The 14,668-nt window shown below is 50.5% G+C and overlaps 1 protein-coding gene across 1 annotated transcript in view; it reads left to right on the top strand.

Moving 5' to 3' along the window:
• LOC147659355 (putative trypsin-6) overlaps positions 1 to 9,004 on the top strand; it is a gene marked incomplete at its 3' end in the record, with an annotated part of 53,880 nt that extends 44,876 nt beyond the window's left edge. Inside the window, exon 4 of the mRNA XM_086951806.1 lies at positions 8,868 to 9,004. Coding sequence (XP_086807932.1) covers positions 8,868 to 9,004 — 137 coding nt within the window. The remainder of the gene's footprint in view (positions 1 to 8,867) is intronic.
• Positions 9,005 to 14,668: the final 5,664 nt, after the last annotated feature.

Raw genomic sequence — 14,668 nt, 5'->3', positions numbered from 1 at the left:
CAAATGGCTCCTGGAACTGGTTAGAGCTGGACTATGCACAGGGACACCAAATGTGCCCCCAGTGCAGACTATCTCGCACTCTAAGAGTGCACCCAGCCAGCCCCAATACACCAAATCCTGTCTGGGAGGTGGTTACACCTTCCTGTGACAGGATGCCTATTGTTATGCCTTCCTCGGCGCGAGCTTGGCTCATCAACAGGAGAGCAGAATTGTGTCTGTGGCTGGCAGCATCCATTTTGTGCTGCCCAGGTCGAAAAGCTGGTACTGGGTGTACCAGTGACCCACATATTTCCCTTTAGAAGGGTGGAATCATATCTCCCCCGCAGTATGATTCCAAGGTGTTTGACACCAAACACAACATGTTTGTGAGCAGCCATTTTAAAGTTAGCATTTACCGAGAGGTTATAATGCACTTAAAGATATATGTCTGGCTGCATCACAGACAACACCGAAGAATGGTCTCCGAAGACTGCAGAGGGGCTCTGTTCATTCAGGGACACCCTCTCACACAAAACCAGGCACCCTGCCTTCAGGATTGAATAGGCCTGCCATAGGGCTGACTGATAGGTATTTAAGTGTAATGATTTAAATAGATGTAGGGAACCTATCTCTTAAGTAAGTGTTGCAAGCACCAGCTTACACAGTCTGCTGTTGCAGGCTGGATGTGTCAATTTGGATGGCCTCTCAGGGGTGGCATTAAACATGCTTCAGCCCTTGGGAGGCCTCTGGGGTACCTATGTCCTGGGTACAGGTGGACCATATACTAGGGAGTGATAAGGGTACTCCAGAATCCAATCTGGAGTGTACCTAAAGTACATACATATCAGTTTACAAGGAGAAAGCAGATAGACTGGGGTCCTGGATAGCAGGATCCCAGTCAGTCTAAGTCATAAACAGCGTGACATCAGCAAAATCTGGGGGGAACCATAAGAAGCAGATACTACTTTACTACACTTGTGCGATGGGGTTAGAGTGCTTGTGTGATGAGGTTAGGGTGCTGAAGTGACTGGGTAATAGTGTTGGTGGGATGGGTTTAGTGTGCTGGTGGGATGAGGTTAGGGTGCTGGTGGGATGAGATTAGAGTGCTGGTGAAATGGGTTGAGGGTGATGGTGGGAAAGGATTAGGTCAGCGTGTGCATGTGATGGTTTATGGTGCTAGCGGGATGGGGTTAGGGTGCTGGTTGGATGTGCTTCAAGTCCTTTTGTGATGATGCTAGAGTGCCTCTGTGATCAGTTTAGGGTGCTGGTGGGATAGGGGTAGGTTGCAAGTTGGGTGGGATTGAATGCTCGTGGAATGGCCCTGTGGTTCTGGTTGGGGTGGTGTTATACAGCTGTTGGGATGGTTTAAGCTGCTGATGGGTTGAGACTGCGCTGCTGGTAGGATGGGTTACACTGCTGGTAGGATGGGTTGCGACTGCACTGCTGGTAGGATGGGTTATGCTTCTGGTAGGATGGGTTACGCTGCTGGTAGGATGGGTTACGCTGCTGTGAGGATGGGTTACGATTCTGGTAGGATGGGTTGAGACTGCACTGCTGGTAGTATAGGTTACGCTGATGGTAGGATGGGTCACACTGCTATTAGTATGGGTTACGCTGCTGGTAGGATGAGTTATGCTGCTGGTAGGATGGGTTGAGACTAAGCTGCTGGTAGGATGGGTTACGCTGCTGGTAGGATGGGTTGAGACTGCACTGCTGGTAGTATAGGTTACGCTGATGGTAGGATGGGTCACACTGCTAGTAGTATGGGTTACGCTGCTGGTAGGATGAGTTATGCTGCTGGTAGGATGGGTTGAGACTTAGCTGCTGGTAGGATGGGTTATGCTGCTGGTAGGATGGGTTACGCTGCTGGTAGGATGGGTTACGCTGCTGGTTGGATGGGTTATGCTGCTGGTAGGATGGGTTGAGACTGCGCTGCTGGTAGGATGGGTTATGCTGCTGGTAGGATGGGTTGAGACTGCGCTGCTGGTAGGATGGGTTATGCTGCTGGTAAGATGGGTTACGCTGCTGGTAGGATGGGTTACGCTGCTGGTTGGATGGGTTATGCTGCTGGTAGGATGGGTTGAGACTAAGCTGCTGGTTGGATGGGTTATGCTGCTGGTAGGATGGGTTGAGACTAAGCTGCTGGTAGGATGGGTTATGCTGCTGGTAGGATGGGTTGAGACTGCGCTGCTGGTAGGATGGGTTATGCTGCTGGTAAGATGGGTTACGCTGCTGGTAGGATGGGTTACGGTGCTGGTTGGATGGGTTATGCTCCTGGTAGGATGGGTTACGCTGCTAGTAGCATCAGTTACCCCAATGGTGGAATGGATTTTGCTGCCAGTGCTGTGAGCTACGGTACTAGTGGGATGTGGTCATGCTGCTGGTGAGATGGGCTCAGATGCTGAAGGTATGGGTTACCCATGGTGGTATGGGAAATGCTGCTATTGGTATGGGTTACACTAGCAGGAGAAAGGGGTTCGGCTGCTAATGGTGTGATTTTCCCTGTTGCTGGTATGCATGGCGCTGCTGATGGGATGTGTTAAATTGCTGCTGCTAAAATAGGTTAGGATTCTGCTGGAATGGATTAAGATGCTGCTGGGATGGAGAAGAATGCTGGTGGGATGGATTAAGCTGCTGCCGGGATGGAGTAGGGTGCTGCCGGGATGGAGTAGGATGCTGCTGGGATGGAGTGGGGTGCTGCTGGGATGGAGTAGGATGCTGCTGGGATGGAGAAGAGTGCTGGTGGGATGGATTAAGCTGCTGCCCGGGATGGAGTAGGATGCTGCCGGGATGGAGTAGGATGCTGCCGGGATGGAGTAGGATGCTGCTGGGATGGAGTAGGATGCTGCTGGGATGGAGTAGGGTGCTGCTGGGATGGATTAGGATGCTACTGGGATGCTTGTGCGATAACACTTGATACATCTGAGGCCCACGAGCCAGTCTTCAGCATGACTCTTCTTTGCCCTCTAGATCAGTGGTCTTCAAAGTTGTCAATGCCCCACCCCTCCATGTAAAAAAATCAGCACCATCCTACTCCATCCCAGCCGCATCCTACTCAGAAAATCAAATCAAATCAGGTGTTTGTTAAGCGTGACTACTCACCCGTAAGGGTGTCAAGGTGCTGGGGGTGTGGGGGTGGGGGTTCGCAGGTTCCAGTCCATCAAGGAGGGGGTCTGTCGAAGAGCCAGGTTTTGAGGTTTCTTGTGAAGATGGGAAGCAATGTTATCTGTCTGAGGTGAAGCGGAAGGTCGTTCTAGGCACTGGACGCGCGGAAGTAGAAGGAGCGGCCTCCCGATCTGGTTTTTCTGGTGCGGGGGACCTCGGCGTAGAAGAGTTGGACTGATCGTAGGATCCTTTGGGGTGTGTGGCATTTGAGCCGGGTGTTCAGGTATGCTGGTCCGGTGTTGTGGAGGGCCTTGTGAGTGTGGATGAGCATCTTGAAGGTTCGATGGGGAGCCAGTGGAGTGTGCGCAGGTGCTGGGAGATGTGGCTGTGCCTTGGCAGGTTGAGGACCAGTCTTGCGGGGGTGTTTTGGATGTTCTGTAGCTTGCATGTGAGGTTCTAGTTTATTCCAGCATAGAGTGCGTTGCAGTTGGTGCAGTTGGTGGTAAAGACTGAGTGAGCTCGCTTCTCTCCTGCAGTTGGTGGTAAACTCTGAGTGAGCTCGCTTCTTTCCTGCAGTTGGACATAAACTCTGAGTGAGCTTGCTTCCCTCTAACAGGTGGTGGCAAACCCTGACTGAGATCGCTTCCCTCTTGCAGTTTGTGGTACACTCTGAGTTAGCTCGCTTCTCTCTTGCAGTTGAGGTAAACCCTGAGTTCGCTCGCTTCCCTCGTGTAGTTGGTGGTAAAACCTGAGTGAGCTTGCTTCCCTCTTGCAGTTGGTGGTAAACCCAGAGCTCGCTCATTTCCCTCGTGCAGTTGGTGGTAAACCCTGAGCTCGCTTCCCTCGTTCAGTTGATGGTAAACCCTGAGTGAGCTCGCTTCCCTCTTGCAGTTGGTGGTAAACCCTGAGTGAGCTCGCTTCCCTCTTGTAGTTGGTGGTAAACCCTGAGTGAGCTCGCTTCCCTCTTGCAGTTGGTGGTAAACCCTGAGTGAGCTTGCTTCCCTCTTGCATTTGGAAGTATACCCTGAGCTCACTTCCCTCTTGCAGTTGGTCGTAAACCCTGAGTGAGCTTGCTTCCCTCTTGCAGTTGGGGTAAACCCTGAGTGAGCTCTCTTCCCTCGTGTAGTTGGTGGTAAACTCTGAGTGAGCTCGCTTCCCTCGTGTAGTTGGTGGTAAACCCTGAGTGAGCTTGCTTCCCTCTTGCAGTTGGTGGTAAACCCTGAGTGAGCTCGCTTCCCTCTTGCAGTTGGTGGTAAACTCTGAGTGAGCTTGCTTCCCTCTTGCAGTTGATAGTATGCCCTGAGCTCGCTTCCCTCTTGCAGTTGGGGTAAACCCTGAGTGAGCTCGCTTCCCTCGTGTAGTTGGTGGTAAACTCTGAGTGAGCTTGGTTCCCTCTTGCAGTTGGGGTAAACCCTGAGTGAGCTTGCTTCCCTCGTGTAGTCGGTGGTAATCTCTGAGTGAGCTTGCTTCCCTCTTGCAGTTGGGGTAAACCCTGAGTGAGCTTGCTTCCCTCATGTAGTTGGTGGTAAACCCTGAGCTCGCTTCCCTCTTGTAGTTGGTGGCAAACTCTGAGTGAGCTTGCTTCCCTCTTGCAGCTGGTGGTAAACCCTGTGTGAGCTCACTTCCCTCTTGCAGTTGGGGTAAACCCTGAGTGAGCTTGCTTCCCTCGTGTAGTTGGTGGTAAACTCTGAGTGAGCTTGCTTCCCTCTTGCAGTTGGTGGTAAACCCTGAGCTCGCTTCCCTCTTGCAGTTGGTGGTAAACCCTGAGTGAGCTCGCTTCCCTCTTGCAGTTGGTGGTAAACCCTGAGTGAGCTCGCTTCCCTCTTGCAGTTGGTGGTAAACTTTGAGTGAGCTCGCTTCCCTCTTGCAGTTGCTTGTAAACTCTGAGTTAGCTCGCTTCTCTCTTACAGTTGGTGGTAAACTCTGAGTGAGCTTGCTTCTCTCTTACAATTGGTGGTAACTCTGAGTGAGCTCGCTTCCCTTTTGCAGTTGGTGGTAAACCCTGAGTAAGCTCGCTTCCCTCGTGTAGTTGGTGGTAAACCCTGAGTGAGCTCGCTTCCCTCTTGCAGTTGGTGGTAAACCCTGAGTGAGCTCGCTTCCCTCTTGCAGTTGGTGGTAAACCCTGAGTGAGCTCGCTTCCCTCTTGCAGTTGGTGGTAAACTTTGAGTGAGCTCGCTTCCCTCTTGCAGTTGCTTGTAAACTCTGAGTTAGCTCGCTTCTCTCTTACAGTTGGTGGTAAACTCTGAGTGAGCTTGCTTCTCTCTTACAATTGGTGGTAACTCTGAGTGAGCTTGCTTCCCTTTTGCAGTTGGTGGTAAACCCTGAGTAAGCTCGCTTCCCTCGTGTAGTTGGTGGTAAACCCTGAGTGAGCTCGCTTCCCTCTTGCAGTTGGAGGTAAACCCTGAGTAAGCTCGCTTCCCTCGTGTAGTTGGTGGTAAACCCTGAGTGAGCTTGCTTCTCTCTTACAGTTGGTGGTAAACCCTGAGTAAGCTCGCTTCCCTCGTGTAGTTGGTGGTAAACCCTGAGTGAGCTCGCTTCCCTCTTGCAGTTGGTGGTAAACCCTGAGTGAGCTTGCTTCCCTCTTGCAGTTGGTGGTAAACCCTGAGTAAGCTCGCTTCCCTCGTGTAGTTGGTGGTAAACCCTGAGTGAGCTCGCTTCCCTCTTGCAGTTGGAGGTAAACCCTGAGTGAGCTCGCTTCCCTCTTGCAGTTGGTGGTAAACCCTGAGTAAGCTCGCTTCCCTTTTGCAGTTGGTGGTAAACTCTGAGTGAGCTCGCTTCCCTCTTGCAGTTGGTGGTAAACTCTGAGTAAGCTCGCTTCCCTCGTGTAGTTGGTGGTAAACCCTGAGTGAGCTCGCTTCCCTCTTGCAGTTGGAGGTAAACCCTGAGTGAGCTCGCTTCCCTCTTGCAGTTGGTGGTAAACCCTGAGTAAGCTCGCTTCCCTTTTGCAGTTGGTGGTAAACCCTGAGTGAGCTTGCTTCCCTCTTGCAGTTGGTGGTAAACCCTGAGCTCGCTTCCCTCGTGTAGTTGGTGGTAAACCCTGAGTGAGCTTGCTTCTCTCTTACAGTTGGAGGTAAACCCTGAGTAAGCTCGCTTCCCTCGTGTAGTTGGTGGTAAACCCTGAGTGAGCTTGCTTCTCTCTTACAGTTGGAGGTAAACCCTGAGTAAGCTCGCTTCCCTCGTGTAGTTGGTGGTAAACCCTGAGTGAGCTTGCTTCTCTCTTACAGTTGGAGGTAAACCCTGAGTAAGCTCGCTTCCCTCGTGTAGTTGGTGGTAAACCCTGAGTGAGCTCGCTTCCCTCTTGCAGTTGGTGGTAAACCCTGAGTGAGCTCGCTTCCCTCTTGCAGTTGGTGGTAAACCCTGAGTGAGCTCGCTTCCCTCTTGCAGTTGGTGGTAAACTCTGAGTGAGCTCGCTTCCCTCTTGCAGTTGGTGGTAAACTCTGAGTGAGCTCGCTTCCCTCTTGCAGTTGGTGGTAAACCCTGAGTGAGCTCGCTTCCCTCTTGCAGTTGGTGGTAAACCCTGAGTGAGCTTGCTTCCCTCTTGCAGTTGGTGGTAAACCCTGAGTGAGCTCGCTTCCCTCTTGCAGTTGGTGGTAAACCCTGAGTGAGCTCGCTTCCCTCTTGCAGTTGGTGGTAAACCCTGAGTGAGCTCGCTTCCCTCTTGCAGTTGGTGGTAAACCCTGAGTGAGCTCGCTTCCCTCTTGCAGTTGGTGGTAAACCCTGAGTGAGCTCGCTTCCCTCTTGCAGTTGGTGGTAAACCCTGAGTGAGCTCGCTTCCCTCTTGCAGTTGGTGGTAAACCCTGAGTGAGCTCGCTTCCCTCTTGCAGTTGGTGGTAAACTCTGAGTGAGCTCGCTTCCCTCGTGTAGTTGGTGGTAAACCCTGAGTGAGCTCGCTTCCCTCGTGTAGTTGGTGGTAAACCCTGAGTGAGCTTGCTTCTCTCTTACAGTTGGTGGTAAACCCTGAGTGAGCTCGCTTCCCTCGTGTAGTTGGTGGTAAACCCTGAGTGAGCTCGCTTCCCTCTTGCAGTTGGTGGTAAACCCTGAGTGAGCTCGCTTCCCTCTTGCAGTTGACGGTAAACGCTGAGTGAGCTCGCTTCCCTCTTGTAGTTGGTGGTAAACCCTGAGTGAGCTTGCTTCTCTCTTACAGTTGGTGGTAAACTCTGAGTGAGCTCGTTTCCCTCGTGTAGTTGGTGGTAAACTCTGAGTGAGCTCGCTTCTCTCTTACAGTTGGTGGTAAACTCTGAGTGAGCTTGCTTCCCTCTTGCAGTTGGTGGTAAACTCTGAGTGAGCTCGCTTCCCTCTTGCAGTTGGTGGTAAACTCTGAGTGAGCTTGCTTCCCTCTTGCAGTTGGTGGTAAACTCTGAGTGAGCTCGCTTCCCTCTTGCAGTTGGTGGTAAACCCTGAGTGAGCTTGCTTCTCTCTTACAGTTGGTGGTAAACTCTGAGTGAGCTCGTTTCCCTCGTGTAGTTGGTGGTAAACTCTGAGTGAGCTCGCTTCTCTCTTACAGTTGGTGGTAAACTCTGAGTGAGCTCGCTTCCCTCGTGTAGTTGGTGGTAAACCCTGAGTGAGCTTGCTTCTCTCTTACAGTTGGTGGTAAACTCTGAGTGAGCTTGCTTCTCTCTTACAGTTGGTGGTAAACTCTGAGTGAGCTTGCTTCCCTCTTGCAGTTGGTGGTAAACTCTGAGTGAGCTCGCTTCCCTCTTGCAGTTGGTGGTAAACTCTGAGTGAGCTTGCTTCCCTCTTGCAGTTGGTGGTAAACTCTGAGTGAGCTCGCTTCCCTCTTGCAGTTGGTGGTAAACCCTGAGTGAGCTTGCTTCTCTCTTACAGTTGGTGGTAAACTCTGAGTGAGCTCGTTTCCCTCGTGTAGTTGGTGGTAAACTCTGAGTGAGCTCGCTTCTCTCTTACAGTTGGTGGTAAACTCTGAGTGAACTCGCTTCCCTCGTGTAGTTGGTGGTAAACCCTGAGTGAGCTCGCTTCTCTCTTACAGTTGGTGGTAAACTCTGAGTGAGCTCGCTTCCCTCGTGTAGTTGGTGGTAAACCCTGAGTGAGCTTGCTTCTCTCTTACAGTTGGTGGTAAACTCTGAGTGAGCTTGCTTCTCTCTTACAGTTGGTGGTAAACTCTGAGTGAGCTCGCTTCCCTCGTGTAGTTGGTGGTAAACCCTGAGTGAGCTTGCTTCTCTCTTACAGTTGGTGGTAAACTCTGAGTGAGCTTGCTTCTCTCTTACAGTTGGAGGTAAACCCTGAGTAAGCTCGCTTCCCTCGTGTAGTTGGTGGTAAACCCTGAGTGAGCTTGCTTCTCTCTTACAGTTGGTGGTAAACCCTGAGTAAGCTCGCTTCCCTCGTGTAGTTGGTGGTAAACCCTGAGTGAGCTCGCTTCCCTCTTGCAGTTGGTGGTAAACCCTGAGTAAGCTCGCTTCCCTCGTGTAGTTGGTGGTAAACCCTGAGTGAGCTCGCTTCCCTCTTGCAGTTGGAGGTAAACCCTGAGTGAGCTCGCTTCCCTCTTGCAGTTGGTGGTAAACCCTGAGTGAGCTCGCTTCCCTCTTACAGTTGGTGGTAAACCCTGAGTGAGCTCGCTTCCCTCTTGCAGTTGGTGGTAAACTCTGAGTGAGCTCGCTTCCCTCTTGCAGTTGGTGGTAAACTCTGAGTGAGCTCGCTTCCCTCTTACAGTTGGTGGTAAACTCTGAGTGAGCTTGCTTCCCTCTTGCAGTTGACGGTAAACCCTGAGTGAGCTCGCTTCCCTCTTGCAGTTGACGGTAAACGCTCAGCAGCCTTTCTTCTCTTTGCAGTCGGCTACCCTGTCCTGCTGCAGTGTCTGGCTGTCCCAGTTCTGTCCAGAACCACCTGCACCAACGCCTACCCTGGCAGGATCACCAAGAACATGTTCTGCGCCGGGTACATGGAAGGCGGGAAAGACTCCTGCAAGGTAAGGCCGCTCGCTACTTTCTGGACCAGGTCAGGCCTAGTATTCCATATTTGGGAGCTCACGTTCCATTCCTGGCTCCCATACCGGTCAGAATCTGTGATCCTGGGCAAGTATTGAGTACTCTGTCTTCTGTTTATGACTTAAATGTGTATGAATGTAAGAATAGTATGTGTTTATCCTTCGGAAACAATGGCGGGTGCGCACCATCGGGCTCTATTTAAGGGCACTGCAGTGCCCAAAAGATAGCCTAAGCCTCACTCAAATTTGCTATTTCCAACAAGCATCGGCAAAACCAATGGAACAATAGTCTCTCATGTTTTTTAATTGTTTGATTGTTTTATTCATTTAATTTATAAAGCACCTGAATCACCTCCGAACGGGTGTCTATGCGCTATGGGAAACATAGCAGTCTGTACAGAGCAGAGGACATGGACTCAGAAGAGCTCTGTTTTAAGACGTTTTCTAAAAAGAAGATATTCTGAGCATTTTTGAAGATGGACTAGGAGTTGATCCCAATAAAAGAAGGCTTTGCCACCTGTAAGGCTCTTCTATAACGGGGAGTCACAGGCCGGTATCTTTTTCCTGATCATAGGCATCTGTTTGGCTGGTTTGAGGCCGGGACTCCGGGACTCGGCCATTCAACGCTTCGTGCACTCTGCAGCAGATCTTGAATGTGACTCTCTTGCCTATCAGTGGCCAATGAAGTTGTCATAAAAGGGGAAGGGAGGCTGTTCTGGCTGGTAGGCTCCTGACATGGCGGGCAGCCGTATTCTGCACCACCTGGAGTCTATTTAAAAACATTTTTATAGAGTTTTATATAGCACAAACTTAACCCAAGGGTATTGGGTATCAGAGCACCAGTTGCGTTACATGAGGACACACATTCATTTTTGTTAGGCATGGGGAGATTAAGTGATTTGCTCAGAATCTCAGGATGTTCCGCATCATTGCCGAGACTCGAACCCAGATCCTCAGATTCGGCGTCGACGACCTTGCCGTTAGGCCAACTCCTCTGCCCAAGTGAGGAATCGCTTGCCGCAATGAGAAGGCCATTACAGTCATCCAGGCCGCTCATCCCTAGTGCCTGGACGAGCGTTTTCGCACACAGACAGTAAGGAAAGGACAAACTCTCCGCAGAAGGCTCAACATATGAAAGTAGGAACCAGCGGTGGCCACCACTTGATCTTTCATAGTAAGTTTCTGGTCTAAACGAACGCCCAAGCTCTTAACTACTGTCATAGGGGCGGGGCAATGCCCAACGCAGGCGGCCACTATTCTGGAGACCAAAGCGAAAGGGCGTCCCCGAAGAGCATGGTCTGTTTTCCCAGCATTCAGCTGGAGAAAATTCTTCGTCATCCAGGAAGCGATTGCTGTCATACCGTCTGAGAAACGAGACTGGGTGTTCGAGGTATAGCTGTCAAATGAAAGTAGGAGGTGAGCCTCATCGGCATGTGAGAGCAGGATGAAGCCGAATTCTACGAGTATTTTAGCCTCATGGCCTTCATCACCTCCAGCATCTTCATTGACTCCCTGTCATCAAGAGGATTCAGTTTAAGGCTCTCACCTCGGCTTCCAGAGCCTTCATTGACAAAGCTCCCCTTTCTCTCAGGTCGAGATCGAACCCATTTTCCTTCGGCTGGAATGAGCTGAAACTGCTCCAAGCCCCTCCCATTTACGAAACCCAAAGAGGTGGGGGTTCTTTTTCACATCCCGCCCCCAGACCCTGGAATGCGCCACCTCTGAGCTTGCGGGGCAGCTCTTCTGAAACCTGCTTCAGACAAAGTGTTAGGCCCCTCCATTTTAGGTCTCGCCTGGCGTTGCAGCGCAAAGCGCTACATGCTTGCTCGGCGAGAGATATTGTGGATAATGGGTTTTCAGAAAGGGACTCGAAGCCCCGCCCCTCATTTTCATTGCCTTGCATCACCGGTTATGCTAAACGTTGGCCAGCCATTGTAAATGAGGTATTTTTGTTGCCGCCCTTTCGCCTTTTCGTGCGGCCCATCCGGACTGGCTTGTCTGCTTTGCAGCTGTCACAAAGCAATTTCTTATCTTTATTAGGGGGCCATCTGTTTAGAATCGCGCTTTCGCTGCAAGCGCTTGTTCTACTCGTTGCTATATTTGATTGACTAGTATAGTAGTTTGTGGAAAATATATTGTGTTCTGGCACCACCTAGCGGCTATCTTGTTTACAGTCAGATACGTATTGTTTCCTAATGTGTGACCCTTCCTGGTCAACTGCTGTAAGTAAATTAGCGTTTGAAAGGGTTTTTGCTGAGGGGCACAGTGCCATGAACACGGGCATAAGATGAGATATTTTCAATTTTGCATTGCGTAGCTCCTCTAACTCAAAACGCATCTAGTTTATGTGCAACTACTATATATATGCGTAAATGGAATACAAACACCAGTTGAAAGTTTTATCTGCTCTCAGGGTTTTCAAAATACTTCTCAACCTGGAAGATATCACACACTTGCGATGGGCCTTAGGTACATTAGTACAGCATTTTTTTTTCTATTTTTGTTTTGTGGAATTTTTTTGTCCCAATGTTGTATATATTTCACTGTTCGAACAGTTTCATGCTTTAGTTGTGGCTGGGGTTTTTGTGTTTGAGAAGAGGGCGGCGAGAGAAAAGGGTTGAAACCTGAGTGTTGTGGTGGGAGATATGGCTAGTGGGGACTGGTGTGATCATCGAGGCTGTTTTTGTTCCACTAGCGGGACACATCACAACAACCTAACACAAATGCTATAGTGTGTGTGCTAAAGTCTGGACTGCATTGCAGATCTTCGATCAGACTGGTGCCTTCTGTGGACACATCGGGTGGGGGAGGGTGGGCGGTCCACAGAAGCGGGCAAATCATAGGCCCCGCCTCTGGTAAGTAACATGAACTTGTGAATATTGCCATCAAAAGATCCCACTTTGTGAGGGCACTTCTGTTGGCGCTATTGTATTTTCAGTCCGCATTCAAGCATGCTGGGACTTTTAGCCCCACACCGAAAAGGTAACCTAAAATCTAGCCAATTAACTTTACAGATGCTGTCCTGGTTTCTAAATTCCGTGTATAACTCGCTGCTCCAGTTTTTGATTTTTCTTTGCATTCTGGGACTCGTAGTCCCGGGATGCTGAGGTCTAACCCACGTAGAGGCCAAACTCGGCCTTCAGACTGTCGGCCTGAGAAGGGCCGCCAGAATACTACAGATCTAAATCTAAACCTAGACGGTCTGTGGTGCAAGATCTAAGCGCATATTGGGCTAATGGTGTGGGGTTTAATCTTTACTTCACAACCCAGACGCGCACCTAGGCCACACCCCAGTAGCAGGACAGTATTCTCCATTCTGTTGCTCATAACAAGCGAGGGGTCGCAAGTAGGGTGGGGTCCGGACAACAGCTGTATGTGTTGACCTTTCTTCAAAAATAAAACTCTGTCCATCAAAGGAGTAACGTTAAAGAATTAGCATGTCAGCCAAAAGCGCGTCAACGCCTCGCCTGGGGTTGTACGCGCTATATAAATGCAATTACAATACAATACAAGGTGGCAGCAGTTCTCGACGTCGCTGTATGAAAGAGCAGCGACTCCCTTTTCCAAGACACTTGTTTTCCACTGAGCAATGCTGGTACTCAGAGTACTGGTTCTCTGCACCTGCCCAATTGCCTCAAGTGCTCTCTGGGACCCCTTCACAAAGGCAAAAGCTGTGTGTGAGTGCGCGTGTGTGTGGGGGGGGTTATAGGTATAGAGTTGATGGATAAAGCATCTCTTACATTTTGCCCCCAGGAGCAGTCATGTTACGTTGCCTCCAGCGGCTTGCGCATGCGTAGTGCCTGGTACTGAGTGACCAGGATTACAGACCGTGGGGGCGTTAATGGTTGCCTGTTTCCACGTCTCGAGCATGTGCATCCAAACCCCTCTCACGTTTGCCAGCGGCACCGTGGGGCGTTTTCACAGAATTGTTTCCTTTATAGGTCTCGTCTATGCAGCGCGCATGCGCTACATAGTAGACCTTTAGCCGTCGCTCTGCTCTTTTTGGAAGCACATGCTCGTGCTTGTGGAGGCATCCAACTTGACGGAGCGAGCAGGGGCATGCCACAAGCACGAGTATGTGATTCCAAAAAGAGCAGACTGCTCCCCCCAGCGCACGTGCACCACTCGCGGGCTCACCTCTTGCTCCTCCTCTCTCTCACAATTAACTTTCATGGCCGCGGGGCCGCGCTTGTGTTTCAGTGCTTGTTTCAATTACGGCAGAATATCGATGATTTGAAATAGACAAATGGCTCAGATCAGACTGAAGTCACGGAAATAATGGACTTCAACACCATTGTAGCGTAAGCCCAATAACCAAGACAACCATCCTTTAAGAGACTGCTTCGCCGAACCTGTGTTAACTGCGTTTCTCGCGCAGCGTGTTCTTGAATGTTCTAGCGTTCGGATTCATTTGCTCTTCCCTCCCCAGTGTTGCACCTCCGGCTCATTCTCTGGACCCCTTGGCATGTCCTTCTGAGGTTCGCCTGTTTACTCCCGGGCTCTCTGTGGTGAAGCACCATTTAGATATGGCGGCTGAGTTACTTAGTGCTTCACGTCCCTCCTCCTTCTGCCCTCTTTTCCGGTCAGCAGAGGCAGTGGCCAGATGTGGATGGGATTCCAAGATGGCGAATACCCCGTACGTTACTGATGAGAATGGTGACTTAGTTTTCCATCCCTTTTTAGAGCCTGGTCCATTAACCCTAGAGTCTGACCTTTCCTGTCCAGTGCCCGATCCAGCTTGCAGCTCACATCTGGATCCCATCTGTTCACCTCCTAGTACCAACCTTAAATTCAGCTTCGCTCTCACTCAACCCAGCTCCTGGTCTCAATGTCTCCCCGTTCCTCATGCCTTGGTATCTGTCCGTCCTATATCCTGGCCATTGTTGAGGTTTCCGCCTTATTACCTCCTATCTGGCAGAGGTTCAGTTTTACTTTGAGCAAATGTATAATCAGTATGAGCTCAATGGAGTTGAGGCAAGTGCTACACCTTGAAGAACTTGATGGCAAACAAGTTAGTATGAGCAGGCAAGCCTATTAGACTTTTCGGGACTTATGTTTTTTCGTCCTTTCTATTCAATTTACTTTACATTTAGCAAATGTCCATTTGTTCAGTTGGGGTTGACTGAACTCACAAAGAGGTACATTTTCATGTGTCCCTGTGCAGTATTTCATGAGTTCCTCATGTGTTCCTATGCGGTATTAAGCAATGTAGTTAATCTGGCGTGATTCTGCGTGTCAGCATTGCATGTAATTCCCCTTCGCGCCTCATTGTCTGTTTTCTATGTTGATGAGCAGTGTCACATAAGTCATTACGCGCCCCTTGCCCGATGAACAAGTATGCTGTGGAGAAGTGTGGCTCACTGGTTAGAGGAGGCAGTCCTGGAAGCAGAGATCAGCCCGGGACCAGGGTTCAATTCCCGGCTCGGCGGGGTCTTGAGTCCTAAAAATGTCCATGGACTCGACAATTCTCGCTCTGGTGCCTACTCGATTCATGGGTTCACACTCTGCGACTCTGGGCAATAGCTTGCTTAATCTCCACAACGGCCCCTCGCGGCGGGATGCCTGGCTTTCACCTTGTGGATACCCTGCTGGGGTTATCTCACAGGGGAATACCAGGACGGGTTCCCTAAGCAAGCGCTTAGAAAC

Source organism: Lissotriton vulgaris, unplaced genomic scaffold, assembly GCF_964263255.1.
Source record: "Lissotriton vulgaris unplaced genomic scaffold, aLisVul1.2 SCAFFOLD_2194, whole genome shotgun sequence".
NCBI classification, from domain to species: Eukaryota; Metazoa; Chordata; class Amphibia; order Caudata; family Salamandridae; genus Lissotriton; species Lissotriton vulgaris.
This window is presented reverse-complemented; position numbering and strand designations above follow the sequence as displayed.